We start from the raw sequence: 17,099 nt of genomic DNA on the forward strand, positions 1-17,099 counted from the left end.
CTCAGCTTGTATCCCAGATGAGGCCCCAAGGTGGTCAAGGTCTGCGTGGGCTGCAGCTGAGACTACTTGAGATTGATAGTTAACCCCAGATCATGGAGCGTGTTCATCAGTCCGGAGGTGGTATTGTGGACTGCTTCCTGAGAGGTTGCCCGGGCGAGCCATATAGGTAGACGTGGTGGCCCGAGCCCCGAGGGCTGCCACTGCATTCCTTAACCTGGTAAATACCCTGGGCGCCGAGTTGAGGCTAAAGAGTAGCACCTTGTATTGGAAATGGCAGCGCATGATCCTGAAGCGCAGTAAGGAACAATGCGGCTGCCAAATCGGGACGTGTAGATAGGCGTCCTTCAGATCCAGGGAGCACATCCAGTCTCTACTGTCCAGTGTTTCCGCAATAAGAACTGGCGTAACCATCTTGAATTTTTGCAGATGGGAGAGATTGAGGGTGGAAAGGTCCAGCACGACTCAGGCCAGCCTGGTGGTTCTTCTGTATGGCGAAAATCCTGGAATAGAAGCACAAACCTCGCTGGGAGGCGGGGACTTCTTCCACTGCCTGGCTCTCGACGAGCGACCGGATCTCTGCCAGCAGAGCCACTGTCCCAATCTGTGGGAGGAGAGGAAGGTACCGGTAGGCGGTACGCTGTGGAGACTATAGAGGATCCAGGGATCCAAAAAAGTCTGGCGCCAAAATTGCACGTGAAAGGCAAGCCTGCCCCCCCACCGGAGTCACGTGGACCCGAAGGGACGTGTCATGCCTGCTTTCCCTCAGAGGCTGTTGCAAAGGAGGGGGGATTGCAAAAAAACCCTCCTCCTCTGGCCCCCTTTTGCTGTTTCCTCCGGTGCCGACTCTGAGAACGGTCGGGTTGTCTGGACCCCTGTTCTTGGAAGCCCCGGAACCCGCCAAACAGCCGTCCTTTGTCAGAGCGTTGCTGCGACTAGGTGTAGGCCTTGGGCGTGGCCTTCGTAAGAACAGATGAATACTTCATGGTTTGCGAGCTGTTCTTTTTATCTAATCATTTCCGTGGCAATGCAGATGGCCCGTCAAAAGGTATCGATGTGGACCACGGTGGACTCCATGATGCCCTGCGCTACCAGCTTGGCTTCTCCTAGGCCCGCCTTGATGCGCGCTTGGGTCTGTGCCAGAGGTTCCGACAGGAAGTCCGCAATTTCCCATCAGAGCCTTAGGTTAACGGCTGCCAGCATGGCATCCGCGTTGGCTTGACGCAGGTGCAAAGAGGCGTTGGAGTACAGCTTTTTTCCGTACGCCTCCAAGCATTTCTCCTCCTTGCCTAGCAGCGTCGAGGATGAGGTGTCCGAGGACGACTGAGGCCTAGAATAGTGACGCCGCAGCGATCACGGAAGAGTGCGGTTGAGGATGAGCCAAAAGCAGGAGTGTAGCCCCATCCATTTGGCTATACTTGGCATCTAGGCGCCGATTGATAGGCTGGGCCGAATGCAGCTTGAGCGACCCCCCTCTTGGCCAGGGCGACTACGTCTTTCTGCATAGGGATCCCCGTTTTGGTAGGTGATTTTAGGGTGATTTCTGCCAAGACCCCCTCCTCGCGCTGCTCTAACTCAGGCAGAGGAAGGCCCAAATATTCTGCCAAACCTGCAAGGTGTTCGTCGAAGGACCTGGCCGAAGATGGTGTGTCGGGGTCGTCCTCCTCGTCCGTGTCCAACAGCGTGCTGGGAGGGTCCGGAGCTGGTGGAGGAGTGCTGGGCGCCATGAGCTACGGTGTTAAGACCGGAGCCGGTGGCAGCAGCGGAGGCTGGTGTGGAACAGCCTGTACTGTGGGAGGCAGGAAAGCTGGAATCAAAGGCGGCGGCTGGTCCAGTGGTGGCTGTGCTCGGCCTGTGGCGCCAGAGCCATAGGAGGAATAACTATGGGTGAAGGTGGGGTGACCTTGGGGACCATGCCTGATGGCATCCCAGAGCAGGGAAGGGGGGGGGGGGGGTGTTTTGGGTCGCATCAGCCCTAGGAACCTTTTGAATAACCCGTCCTCAGAGGCTGTAGAGGTGGCAGCTGATATTGACGGAGTGGCTAACGGCTGCTGTGGCCAGGGTGCAGGGGAAACCTGCCCTGCTGTTGGATAAACTGTAGGTCACGTACCTGCTTGACATAGTTACCACCTTGTGACTCATTCCTCCGCCCGCTCTGCCAGAGGTGGTATCGGGCAAGAGGCCAGCTTGTCGAGCTGCGTGCCGAAGTCGTGGTGCCTGGCTCGCTGGATCCAGCCCCGTCCAAGACGCTTAGAATTGGAACATAATATCCCGTAACTCAAGTCGTGACCTGGAAGGCGTATTGCCCTCGGCAGGACTGCCGGTAGTGCTACGTGAAGGCGCCCACTCGGACATGCCGGTAACTAGGGCATAGCCCCTCAGGCGTAAGCCTGGTAAAAGACCATTGCGGTCCCTCAGCACTGACACCGGAAGGATCCGGAGACCCCCTCGGACGTGAGGCGTGATAGTAAATAGAGGCCTTACCGTCGGCCTAGAGTGATGTTTGACAAAGTCCTTTAGGTCTTCTGGAGGTAACTTCTGGAAGAGCTCCCTCCACCTAGCTAGCCTGTTCTTGAGTGCATGTGGAGTCAGAGTAGCACGCAGAATAACCTTGCCAGCCGTGGCCAAGGCAGTGGAGGCAAAGGGCATGGTGGTCAGATGTAGGGAAGAGCCCCTCGCAGGCTGGACACCTGCTGAAGCCTACTGTAGTTGACATGCGCCAGAGAGGAGCGTGGCGTTGAAGGACCAAGTACTTAATTTAAAAGAAAGACAAAAATAGAATATCCGGGGAAGAGCATGTATTACATGGCTGAAGCCAAACCCAGGAGCGTTGGTGAATTCGGCCAGTTTCCGTTGACATGGAAAAGGGGACTGGGGAGTTGTGCCAGTGGGCAGAGTCAGGCGGACAAATGCTCCCAGGGCCGCACGCCTCTAAATTTAAAGGAGAAGAAGATTGTGCTGGTGAAAAAAGGTTCTGTCTCCCATCCAAAGCGAGGGACGCCCGTAGTGTATGGAGGAAAGGGGACAGGACGTAAGAGTATGCTCTTTACAACTGAGGTGTATGCAAGAGGACAGTACACAAGTGCAGCCCTTGAAGAATTGCTGACCCTAATGAAACAAAGCTAATGGGCATGGGGCCCTGATCTATGTCACACTGCTGGAAGAATCAAACAATATAAACTGTTCATCAGTTGGAGACCACTTCCTGTGTGGTGATGGCAGAAGTTGAAACATTTGTATAGTGTCTGCTCTCAAGGTGCTACAATGGTGATGGGCCTAGAAAAAGATTTGTGATAGATCAAGATAGCCAACATGGCCAGAACGAACAATAGGATATAAAGACATACATTTGAAATATTAGCAGTTTCATGAGGCTAAAAGCAGACCTTGCCTGAAATTCACCAAGGGTGTACGTGTCTGTACTCACATCATTATGAGCTTCACTGTCCCACTGAGTAAAACGGAAATCACTGAGAGACGGGCAGATTGGGCGCAGCTCGACACATTGAGTCAGAAGGGCTGCAAAGAAAGAAGGGAGTATGAGTGAAGAAAACAGAATGAAAGCTGAAGGGTGAGAGACCACATAAGTACTTATTTTTTATTAATTTTTTTAAACTATTGTTTTTCGATACAAATTATCTGTACAACAATTTTTAATATTACTTCAAGAATTTACGATCTTTTAAGAATGACATAATACCATAAAACAATCAGGACAAACGTAATAAATAGCTCCCATAACAGTGGTGTTTTGCTGAAGGACCATATTCGCAGTCTAGGTATTATAATATACAGAACTTGTACATATCAGCACATTAATTCCACCTCCAACAGAGTATGAGATATATAACTAAATTAGGATCAATAATTTCCCCATCGGGATAAACATACTTTACACTTTCATTCATTTGTTGAATGCACTAGTACCTCATTAACCGATATATCTGACCGTTCATCCGCCAATCCATCTAAGCGGGAGTTCTTACACTTTAAGTTCTTTTCAATATCATACAACAATTGTGTTAAATCGATGATCAAAGACATTCTATAGCCCCACAGATTGTATCCACAGCATTTCACATTGATAAACTGTTATTTCATTTTGATATTTCAACTAGTTAGTTTGTCGTGCTTTTGTAAAAAAGACACAGTATAACACAAGATGTTTCAAACTTTCTTTTTGACGATTTTTGCAAAATCTGCATCCTTCCTCTTCAGAAAACAAACTATTGGACCATTTCTTGGTACGCTCTGAAGTTGAAGAGGTTGAATTTAAACCTCAAGTAAAGCGAACGCATTTTATGGCCAGGGCACTGTCTCAAGTATGGCAGTAGTGGTGATTGCTTATGCTGAAATTTTGCGTACTCTTTAAATGAGGTGTATAACCCGATTTTATCCGAGTTCACTGCCCAATCATATTGTATTAGCCTCGCCTTTACAACCTGAGGACGTTTTATTAGATCTTCCCTTTCTATGGCTAATAATGCAAGATTTATCACACCCTTTTCCTGCCTCTGCTACCGAAGCTGGGATACCCTTTTTTAACATGTTACCGAGATCTTCATAAAGGGAATTTGACAACGGGTCCAGAATTTTTGCATGGGACGCAAGCTTACGCCATAAGTATTTAGTAGCTAAAGATGTCAATCCCAGTTCGTGTATGATGATCGAATTTGGGAGCGACCTAGGCAAATGTAATACTTTCTTCCATATTTTCCCTTGGATTTTGTTTTGCATGGGACCAATTTCCAAGTAGCACAGGTCTAAGCCATATATGATGATTGCTTCTACTTTGAGCTTGTAGAAATCGATCAAAGGAATCATGGAAAAATTGCAGATTTTTGAGTAAATTAGTTTCATTTGGGCTATCAGTGGCATCGCTTTAATTGAGATTTCTACATGCCATTTGTCGATCGAATCAAAGTTGTTCAAATTGTACCCCAAATAAATCATGCCCAGAGCACGTGGAATCGGCAGTACCTTTATCTTCCATTGGTATCTTACGATCTTCCGCTTGTTTGAAAATACCAAGATATGTGATTTCTTTGGGTTTAGTTGGAGATTGCGATTCTCACAGAATTCTACAAGACATTGAAGTTTATTTTGCAGCCTAAAAGGCGTAAGGTCAAACATTATCAAATCATCCGCAAAAGCCAACCAATCCAAGCAAAGATCGCCTAGTTTGATCGCAAATGAATTACACATAGACCAAATTGTAGCTATCTCAGATAAATACAAGTTAAACAATGTGGCTGCAAGTTACAGCCTTGCTTTACACCTATATGAGTTAAGATAGGCAGTGTTAAAGAGCCTTCCTTGTCGATCTTAATCCTGTAATTTGTGTTGGAGTGTAGCATTATGATGATCGCTATCAGGTGAGGTGGAATATGAATATCTTGCATCCTTTGCCACAATAGTGGTCTGATTACGGAGTCAAATGCCCCGGATATGTCGACTAGTGCCATATATAGAGGACCATGGCCTTTCTTCCTAGTGGATTTCAGTAAATGTGCCAACAGAGTTGCATTCAACTGTGTGCCCATACCTTTGCGGAACCCAGTTTGAAACTGTGAAAGGATTTTTTGTTTTATGATGAAATCGTTTAAGTCCTTTAATGTTAAGGCAGCAAAGATCTTTGCAGAGATATCAATTAGGGCTATAGGTCTAAAATTGGTGGGATCGTTCAGTGGACCCTTTTTATTTAGTGGAATCATGATTGCAGTTAACCACGTCTCGGGCACTTTCTTTGATTTGAATACACATTCCAACCTCCTTAAGATGATTTTTGCCCATAGTTTCGGGTCGCCCTTTATGACGCACGGTGGAATGCCATGCGGCACAGCAGCTTTAGAGGGTTTTAGCATTGCTATCATAGAAATAATATCATTCAATCCCCAAGGACATTTAGAGGGAAGATTCGTAACCATATCTAGAGTTTGTAACCCAGTAAATTTCTGTGGCAGAGCGTATTTGGACTTATAAATTTCACTCCAGACTTCCCCGCTTACTGCAGAGCATAAATCCTCTTTTAAAAAGGAAAGCCGGATCTTTCAATGTTGCCCAAATTTCCCTGGAATTTTTGCCAATTAGGTTCAGAATCATTTTTTGGTTGGTTTCTATAAATGAACCGATCTTCAACTGTTTTACATCATTTCTATAGGTAAGAATTTTTTTTTCTGATTCGCGTAACGCCCTATGACATTAGATGATTTCATCAATTTACGAATTTCATTGTTTTTTTGTTTTTCCCTCAATGCAATTTCTATATTGAAGCTCCTCTTGTAAGCAATCTGCTTAGCCGTTGAACGTTCCTTTACCAAGGTGTCAAGATGACCACATCATGCCCTCGTTTTTTCTTTCCCATGCGATAAGATCAAATCTAGACATTTCCACATTTATTTTTACCGTGTCTCTATTAACCAGGTAATTTAGCTGCCTATATAGTCTAGCATTCCACCTGATGGAGTGCTTTACGGTCTATCTCCAACAAAGATAATACCGGCTTAGCTTCATACATTGGTAGGTTGCAATCTAACAGACACTCCAATATGCAGTGGTCACTTAGATGCGATTGGATGATATTACAGTTTATAGCGGATTCTGCTAGTGTCCAAAATTGCCAAATAATCGATTGTTGAGCGTTTCGTGCCACGATCCCAAGTGTATGCGTGCACCTTTTGTACAAAGGGCACTACATACAATTCCCATTCGCTCAAAAAATTCCTCCACATTTGCCCCCTTTCAAAAGGCAATATTTCATACTTATTGGACGCTATGTCTGTCTTCACCATTTTTGTGTTAAGATTTGAATTAAAATCGCCACCCATGATCTGTGCATTCGGAGAGTCGATTGCAACTTGTAGAAGTACAGAGTTCACTTTTTCAATAATAGCATCTAGAGTTATTATCGATGGGTTCCAGTACAACGCAATTATGATCATCTGGGAAAGCACCCTAGCTTTAGATGTCACTTCCACCAGCAATATGTCTGAGGATGAATACATTTACAACAACTTAGTATAATATAAGTGTCTCACAAAGATCGCAAGGCCGCCAGATGGACGGCCTTGTATACCTCTTACCGCATGAGAACAAAAAGCTACATATCCTTCTAAGTAAATGTCTTGGATTGCCATGGTTCCCTGCAGTATAATTATTGCTGGTAGTTGTACATGTAATGTATTCTGAAACCATTTTTCGGGGTTATTAAAACCACAGCAATTCCAAGAATTTATAACCACTGCGTTGTTTTATTGTTTTTCTTTAACTGGCATATCGCCTATTAGGGTTTTCATTAGTGGTTCAAGCCATGCCAGGCTTGTAGCAATTTGCGCAACAGATTCAGATTGTATTCTGATTTTTTCATGCAGGGTTGCAAACTGATTGTCATGATCTTCAATGAGATCATTGTTATGTGGCGCAGAAGGCTGATATTCTACAAACAGTGTGGCATTTTCCAACGAGTTAAACAAGGATAACTCATAACGAAGCAATTGGAAATCTTTAGCGTGTTTCCATATTAGGGCAGCAATGATAGTGTTCTGATATTTACATAACATTCGACCATTTGAGACATACGGTAATCGAACCCAGTCGATGTCGTTAGACACTAAATTACGCAGTGCTGGTATTTGGTGGAATACCAGCAACAATGATGTTCGATTTAAGTTAGGTTTGTCTACTTTCGTTGGATCCAATGTCCAACCCATTACCAATTTCATTTCAGGTCCCAAAGTATTATAAAATGACCATCCATCCGCACCCTCTCCATCAAACGATGAGGTGGGTGGTATGGACTGCCGTTTTTGCTGTACATCTGGGGCTCCCTTCATGGGTTGGGAATTGATAGGGTCAGGATCCTGAATACCTACATCTCCGTTCTCAACATGGCTTATCTGTTTATGGACACTTCCATTTACCAAAGAGTTCGCAACAGAACAATCAGCACTGGTATCCGCAACATTTTGTGGTTTTTGGCCTATGGAGGTTATTTTTGTGTCCATTTTTTAAAAAAAAAAACGCTGTAGATGCATTTCTATAAGGATAGGTGATGATAGCTCATTGTCATCTTTTATGTTTACAACATTGGAATTTGATGGCTCATCTGAGTTGTTTTTATTTACATTCTCCCCTGCTTTGGCGGGAATATTTTGTGGCACAGTGTCAGTTATGCCCAGTACAGCCTGACTTTCGATGTTAAGTTGCGTTACATCGATGTTATTGTCGTCCTTAATAACGCTCTTATTTTATTTTTTTTGCTCTTGCTGATTTTTTTTCGTTCTGTTTTTCCATTGTCTTGGATTTTTTGTTTTTGTCTTTATTACTGTGAGCCGTGTTGGGCCCTGCTTGAGTTAAAGGATTTTGCCAAGCTGCAATTTTTTGTCTTTTCAGAGCTTTAGCATGCAGTTTTGTAGCTTTGCGAGACATAAAAAATGTGCTCTGAGATCCATTTCCTGCTTCAGCTGAATCATCAATACATTCCTGTCCCTTCTGGGTAATCTCCGAGTTTAAGTCAATCAGATCTGTAAGCGCAGAGGGGCTATCAGGGATATGCATAACTGAAGTTAGCTTTGGCTCCTCAATTGTATTGAGCACCTCAGACAACTTCTCTGCTGAAATTAGATTTGCAGCAAGAACTATCTTATCTAGCGTCAATATTCTTTCATGTTGTAATTTGGCTATCTCCACGTATGGTGGAGTCCGATTTGCTGTCACAGTCTTAGCACCAATTGTTGTATTTGTTTCAATAAGATCGATCTTTTCTACATACTCAGTTTGAGAAGCTATAGATTTCACATTATGTAACTTTGCCGCCTTAATTTCAGTTATTATTGCTTCTAACTTCTAAGTATGGAAACATTTCTCACTCAAGTGTTGCTCTGCCCAGAATATGTGGCATTTTTCCTGAGCCATCAAAAAGCCCTCTATTTTACACAGTCTCGAGTTGATCTTTGATGTTGCTAGACTCAGAGCGCCGATCGCCCCATGAGTAATTCGTGCCCCTTATCTAGCAAATTCAGGATCCTAGTCAAGACTGGAAAATTCTGTAGTTCTTGGGGATTTAAGTCCACTAGGGTCTCTTCCAGTGGAAATAACGGTAATGATGAATTAGGTTGACAAGGTTTTTCTGGGCTTTGCTTTGATGGCATTGGATCAAAGCCCAGTACTGGTGAATGTGAATAGTTTATATCAGAGGGATTAAAATGACCTTCATGTGCAGGTGAGCTAGTGGAGTGTTTTAGGTCCCTAGCCCCCCATCCTCATTTTTTTCATTTCTTTTAGTTGATTCAGATTTTCTGCTATAGCTGCATGGAAGTGTACTTGCTCCCTGAAGCCGCTTGACTCAGCCGCAGGCGTTGAGGGCCCATTTGATAGTCGCGTTCTGCTATGGAGTTCAGCTAGGACTACTGGGGCAACCAACGAGATATCTATAGTTGGCATATTACAATCTTCGTTTACCGCTACCAATATTGAGCTGTCAGTAATAGGTACATTATGTATCAAATTTGATGGATAGGTTATACTCTCTTGCCCCTCCCTGTGGATTTGGGCCACTATGTTCACTTCATTTTCAGTTTCTGGGATTTTAGCTTTTTCTACCTCCAATGATGTTAAAATGGGCCCGTTTGTATTTCATAATGGCTTCAAATGAGGGCCAATGCTCGATTTCTCAACTATACCCTTTCCCTTTTTCCTGATTTGGTTTACCGTTTTGTGAGTGGACTCTTTGACATATTTCCCTCAGACATCGTTTGAGATCCATTTAGGCATCTCTTCCCATTTCGCAATTTTTTAACCATGATCAGTGTAAGAACACACCCAAGCTCCACCCAATCAGTGTGACGCTTACCGCCTGGTATGCAGAAAACGTCTCCGTGTAAACAGTGACAGGTGCCCTAAGGTCCCCTGTCGCACCTCGCGCTGCGCACCGCGAACAGCAAACAGTACTTGTCCGGTACTTGGTGCGAGGGTGCGCCAGACTGTCACTATTTGAGAACACAGGCAGCGTGACTCGTCACAGGGGGCGTGGCCACCACAAACAGGAAGTGCCTTTGGCAAGAAAAAGAAAAAAAGAGCGGAGTTAGCTGCGTAGAATTATGGGATAACAACCATGTGTGCACCGTTATATGCACACAAGCCGTAAAGCGGCGGTGTGTAGAGCACACAGGTTGTGAAGCACACAAGTTGTGAAACACACGATGGGCAGCACCAAGCAGCACTATCTAAAGAGTCACCTTAGAGTCAGGCACGCTGGTGTATCCAGCCAAGACATCCTCCTGGGAAAGACTGCTCGCTGCAACAAAGTCCGTAGGAACACGTCAGCAAGGTAGGGAAGCCGCGTAAAAGATCCGATAGATGCAAGGCGGAGGGGCAGCGGCAGCAAACAGTACTTGTCCGGTACTTGGTGCGCGGCGGCGCCAGACTGTCACTATTTGAGAACCCAGGCAGCGTGACTCGTCACAGGGGGCTTGGCCACCACAAACAGGAAGTGCCTTAGAGTCAGGCACGCTGGTGTATCCAGCTAAGACGACCTCCTGGGAAAGACTGCTCGCTGCAACAAAGTCCGTAGGAGCACGTCAACAAGGCAGGGAAGCCGCGTAAAAGATCCGATAGGCGCAAGGCAGAGGGGCAGCGGCAGCAAACAGTACTTGTCCGGTACTTGGTGTACTTAATAGTGAAGGGGGAGAGGGTTGGGAGAGAATACTTGCAACCTTTTCCTCATCGACTCAATCACTGGATAGCACTGGATGCGGGAGGAAGGAGCCGTGAAAGGAGTACAAATTCTGAGGGAAAATGCCATGGAAATACAAAGTGAAATGTGATGGAGCCATGCAAGTATTAGCAATGCAAATTAGCTGTTACAACACAGTGGAAATGCTTCGCTATAAATTTCCTAAGGAAGGTATGAAAGGACTTTGGGACTTCTGAGAAAGCAAGGGAAGGGTTAATGAGAAGTGAAAAAGGATCTGAAAAACAAGCGAGTAAAGCGTTCACGACACAGGAAATACTTTCCTTGTGATTCAGGCACTTCTAATCCTCAAGTCGCAATAAGGGGAATATTGATTATCTGCACAACAGGCAACAACAAAAATATTTTGCAAAATAATGCAGTCCCTTTAAATTTCAGAAAAGGTAACAGGACCAACTACTGCAGGAACAAGAGAAAAGGTGGTCCTATTTAAGGAATCCCTCACGCCCCCTGCACACCAGTATGCGGTTACCAGTCAAAAGTTGTATCATGTAGTTAAGTCTAAACAGACAATTTATAGTGTTTGCAATAATCCACAAATCATTTTGTATCCGTTTCACATTTATATTTTGTGATTTTTCAAGCAACAAGATAGGAAAATAAATGGACAGTCCACAAAATTCAAAAATGATACGCTCAATACGTTAACAGCCTTCATCGGGAGCAATCCACTTGAGTATACTTTTATCCAAACATTTCAGGAGGAACCTATGATTCAAGTAAAACACATTGATAACATGGGCGAGGGGTAGTTTTCCAGCCTACCTGATTAAATTTCCAAGTGCAAAGCTCCGCTGCCAATTTATGCACTTCCGACTAAATCTACCACCAATAAAAAGGAAATCACTGGTGTCTGGTAGCCGCAAAAAGACCGGAATTTCTCGTGCAGGCTCTGTAGCCAAAATAAAGAACCTCTTGGTCATCTAGTTCTACATTGCCAAGCCTTAAGAGACTACCGTACCTGTATATTTGGAAAACATTTTTGGGATTTTAGAACACTTGATGCCATGGCTTGGTGAAATCTGCTGACTTCGGGGGAAAAATTATATTCGACATTGGCGCTCCGTCTTCTTAAAAATTGTAATCCAAACCCTGGGTCGAAAGGACTGATTTGGACTTCAAGGGATTGTAAATTAAATGTTGCACAGAAGGAGTGGCCTTTTGGAGGGAGGGGGAGTTTGTAAGTAGCCAGGAAATGGCTGGGGGCTTGAACTGATGACAAATCAAATGGGAAACTACCCGGCCATGGCAAATGATAAAATTGTTATGTTAATTCATATTTTTCCTACTCCCCACCGCTACCTTAGTGACCTTGTATTGTGATCAATGCTGTATCTTATGGGTAGAGGTTTGATTGTTAAACCAAATGTCTTTAAAAAAAAAAAAAAAAAAAAAAAAAATAGAATTGATAATATGAATATGTACTCCTTTCCCGGCTCCTGCCTCCCCATCCTGCGCTATCCAGTGATGGAGTCGCTGAGGAAAAGGTTGCCAGAGGGTGACATTTACCCAAATGTGCACTCCCAAGAAAATCGGGCACTTTCTCCAAATATTGTAGGACGAATAGTATATTCTATCCGTCCAAGAAAATAAAAAATAGCCTACCTGGCGACTTTTTCCCAGGTGACGACATCACATAGAACCCATCCTGCATGTTTGTCTTCTCTCCCCCCCCCACTATTGAGTAATTATGTGGCCTCTTCCCCTTAGGCAGCTTTCATTCTGTTTCCTTTACTCATACTCCCTTCTTTCTTTATAGCCCTTCTGACTGTCGAGCTGCGCCCAATCTGCCCGTTTCAGCAATTTCCGCTTTACCCGGATGCAGAGAAGCTAATCATGATGCGACTGCAGACACATACACCCTTGGTGGTGAATTTTGGGCAAGGTCTGCTCTTAGCCTCATGTTACAGCAAATATTTCAACTTTAGGTCTCTTGTTGCTCGTTCAGGTCATGTTGACGATCATTATCACAAATCTTTTTCCAGACCATATCCCCATTGCAGCACCATGAGAGCAGACACTTTATACAAATGTTCCAACTTCTGCCATCACCACAGTGGTCTCCAACTGAGGAAAAGTTTATATTGTTTATTCTTCCTACGGTCGTGCAGAGCCTTATAAGAATTTAAATAAATAGTGACACAGATCAGGGCCCCCATGCCCATTAGCTTTGTTTCATTAGACTCAGCAATTCTTCGAGGGCTGTACTTTCTGGGAGTGAAACATCTTGTGTGTACTGTCTCTTGCACACACCTCTGTTGTAAAGTGCACCAAGCAACATTCCCCTTACCTTTTCTTTTTAAATCGGGCTACATTTCAGTTGTTGGTATTCTGTTTCTGCATAATGGTTGCTAGCCAACTTGCTCACAAGATGTGAGCAGGAATGATAATTACCACCCAGTGGGTCTTCAAGTGAGGTTAGGAGAGATCTAGTAGCTGGCCATTTCCTCTTTTGAGGACAAGAGAAACTGCTGTAATATCAGCTACAGGTTACTTTGGCTTGTCTCGTTTACGCAGGAAAGTGACTGAAACATCTTTGCATTAGTGTGAATTCCAGGTCAACCACCAAGCAGTGACTTGCTAGCTTGCCTTCTCTGCTGCAAGTTTCCATTGGGTTAGCCATGACCTATGCCTCAGTTTACCTTTGTTTTTCAGAAATCGTAGCGTTTGATGAAGAACAAAAATGGGAATGTTGGTAGGGTCTTGGAATTTGAAGAGTGTTGGTTTGCTTACTGTGTTGAAGTCTGGTTAATTCTGTTGCTTTCACAATGTGGAAATATTCATAGAAAGCTGCCCGTTAATGGTTTGGTCCTCTTGCAAACGCCTCTGTCTTTTGCGTGGCTTGGCAAAGGGAATGTCAAGTGAGGGGTTATTGCCTGATTGCAGTTCAACTTATCTTTTAGTTCTTTTCCCCTTAGATAACAATGAAGGGACTCTTTCTCTGTTTTCCCTTAGGTACTGCCCCTCTCTCGTTCTCTCTGTTCGTTAAACGCTCTTCATTGCTTTTAATTCGGGAGCTTACTTGGTAAAATAACCTTCTCACCTCGTTCCTCGTCTCACACTCTGTACGTGGCTCAGGGACAGAGTTCCTTCCTCGGATCTCCATATCAGCTGTTTCACTGCACCTTTCGGGCGACGTCCTGGGACTGGTTCGATGTTCCGTTGAGGCTCTCGGACGGGCCGGCTTCTCCCTTCCAGCCTGGCCCTGCCCCCGCAACAGTGGGGGCTGGAGCAGCGCTCCGCAGCTCCTCGCAGCTGATCTGTCAGCGTCGGCTGGATCCAGTCTTTAGCCTCTCCCCAGGGAGGGCTGGGCCAACGCTGCGTAAGGCCTCACAGCTGTCCAAGCAGCCCCTCTCTCTGAGGCCGTCTCACTCGCTTTAACAGCTGTTCGGATGAGTCCTTCCTCAGTCGCTTGGCCGTTAGATGCTTCCCGGCCTCCACACCCGCTTCACTTCTCCGTCTCCCGTTTCAACTCGGCTCCAACTTAAATTAAGTACAACTTCACGAGATGCTCAACAGGAGCATGTCTCGTCTGAACTCTTGCAGATTAGTCAATATGCCCATTCATAAACTGCCTCCTCTTCAGAGGGAAGCGTTTCCTCCTCGCTCTTCTCCATATTCTAAAACACCACAACATCAAAATCCAGTATTAAAGAAGCACCTTTTCTTCTCATACCTCTATCTCCCATTGGTCCACTTCCCTGTCCTTTAGTAACGAAGGCCCTCCCTCCAAGATACCTTATGACATCACATCACCATCTCACTCTTCCTGGAAATAAAGGGATTTGATGGCTTAACTGGCTTGTTTAGTTATTCAATTGACTCTGAGGTGCCTCCTCTTCCTCTGCCTCATCACAGTTGCTTGAAGAATAACAAAATATAAATTTGAAACAGATAAAATGATTTGTGGATTATTGTAAACACTATAAATTGCCTATTTTTAGACTGCTAACATGTTACAACTTATAATGGGTAAAAGCATACTGGTGGTGAGGGGTTTCCCTAAATAGGACCTTTTTCTCTTCATATACTACTCAGCCTTGTGTCAGGGCTGTTCTCATTCCCCCCCCCCCACTGCACCCAGAATTGTACTATAGATCCTTTCACTGATTATAGCTTGCTTATTATACATACACTTTAAAAAGGGGTGCATGCAAAGGGATATCTCTAGTCGACTCGCCTATAGCAGGAACAAGCACAGCCCACCATCTATGCATCACCATCACAGCTCAGTTCCTAATCTACGTTGCAGCACAGCAGATGCTTCGAGGTGGGGGATCGGGGGGTTGCTTGGGAGGATGCTGTTGAGGAGGCAAGGATGTACAAAGCAACAATCAACTAGTTAACGTTCCTACTACTCCGTCAGCCAGCTCTTCTTACCAACTGGTTGACAATAAAATTTGATGGTTGCTAGAAGCAGAAACAAATGCCCATCCAGGATTTGGAATAATGCTTAAGAAAGCATGAGTGGAGGCTTAAGTTGCTGTTCTACAGAGGTGGATAATTTATAAGTAAGAATACTTTAAGAATAACGCAACGGCAGAGACATTGATACAGGACTTGCAAAAGGGACATGAGCAGGAGCTTTGGTCCGAGAGAAGAGGGGGATAACCTGGACACCTCTAGGTGCACCCCAACACTCTGAAGCGACTTCTCGGATTAAGGAAAGTAATACCCTCTTCACCACAGTACCTTAGGCTTGAAGGCTTTCGTGGCGGGAATCTCCTCAGTGTGGCAAAACTGGACTCTACCTCTGGATTCCTTGGTCTGGTAACGAAAGGCAGGACAATGGATGGGATCAGAGCAGCAGTCTCGGAGGAGGACCTCTGGCACAGATTTCAGCAACTTCTCCGGTCAGTCTGCGGTTTTGGCGCCTTTTCTGCAGCACCAACCAAGGACACGATTAGCCCCGTCAACCTTCTTTGGTTCCTGAAGTCCTGCACTCTGGTGGTGGGACTTGAACGGGTCGGATTGTATATCTGGAGGTTCACCTGGAGCTCAGCAAAGACTTGGACTGATTCAGCCTTTCCACGACAATGCACTTCAAATGGGTCAGGGGTCTCCTGTTATTTGCGGTCTGCTGCTCTGAAAAGCAGGCCCTTGGGAGATGGCCCTGATTAAAGTTAGCCTTGGGACTGGTTGTTCTCACCAGTCAAAGGGAAGAAGCCGTCCTCTTCGGAGTTCCTCCGTCGCATAGAAAACTGGAACGGGACAGTAGTGGTCGCTTCACGGTGTTGCAAGGGGTCGGCAGGTGTCTCTGGTTATCTTCTTCGGTTACTTCAGTTTCCAGTGGTCGACTTGCCTTTCACCTCAGAAACCTCACCTTTTATTCAGTTTCAGCACACACCGCTCGGCAATCTCTCTCAGCAGTTTACAGACAGGGGCGGGTGGCTGTGCAATCAGGACAGCCAGACCGCCAGTGGGAGCGGATTCCATTCAAGCTGACAAAGGGCAGGGGAGTGAAAACCTCCTCCCCACTTCCTGCCTGCCAAGACACAATGGAGCATAGCCGAGGACGCCCAAGGGTTCCCACAAAAAGAAAAACACTCACACAGACCTCCCCTTACAGAATGGGGAAGGAAGAGCTAACAAAGAACCATGCTAGAAATGGCCAAAAAAAAGAAGGCCCCAAGTTAGTACTCATGTGCCCCTATTGTGCATAATTGGGGCTATGAACCTAACCTGGGGTAAGAAATGGCTTAACAGTCGGTAGAACACAGCCACCAGCCAAAACTAGAAGGTTGCATCTATGACTAGAAAGTGACATGAGCAGACAGAAGAACAAGTTATTTACCCCTGGAAACGTTCTTTCGACTGGATGTTCCTCCCACATATCCCTCATCTTTGATATCTCCAATACCCACCTTCAGCTGCTTTGGATTTTTTCAGCAGAGGGCACTGTGCGTTGCTGAGGTCGACTCGATGTCCCGCGAGGGATTCAGTCTCGAGGATGAGGTAATCAAAAGGTGTATATATACACCACGCGCAGCGCCCGTTGACTTCAGTTTTTTGCGTCATTCTTACAGTAAAACTACCAGCATTTAAACTAGTTTAGATCATACTAGACTGACTCTGAAGGAGCGTAAAACTGCAACATGGAAATTCTACTGCAGGGTAGGCTGGGAGATGAGGAATACGTGGGAGGAACATCCAGTCGACAATAACGTTACCAGGGGATAAGTAACTTGTTCTTCGAATGGACTTAGTCCTCCCACGTATTGCTCATCTTTGATAGACTCCCAAAGCAGTATTAGTTTGGCGGAAGAATTTAGTCATGAAGGGTTGTTGTGAACCAAATGAAGGCGTGCTTTCTCAAAGAGTCCTTCCTGACTTAAGATGGAATTAAGGCAGC

The 17,099-nt window shown here is 45.3% G+C and overlaps 1 protein-coding gene across 1 annotated transcript in view; it reads right to left on the reverse strand.

Moving 5' to 3' along the window:
- Positions 1–17,099, reverse strand: part of NCAPH (non-SMC condensin I complex subunit H) — a 742,114-nt gene that overhangs the window by 403,483 nt on the left and 321,532 nt on the right. Inside the window, exon 8 of the mRNA XM_069619088.1 lies at positions 3,425–3,516. Within this exon, the coding sequence (XP_069475189.1) occupies positions 3,425–3,516 (92 nt within the window). The remainder of the gene's footprint in view (positions 1–3,424; positions 3,517–17,099) is intronic.

Source organism: Ambystoma mexicanum, chromosome 10 (assembly GCF_040938575.1).
Source record: "Ambystoma mexicanum isolate Mex_15411 chromosome 10, UKY_AmexF1_1, whole genome shotgun sequence".
NCBI lineage: Eukaryota > Metazoa > Chordata > Amphibia > Caudata > Ambystomatidae > Ambystoma > Ambystoma mexicanum.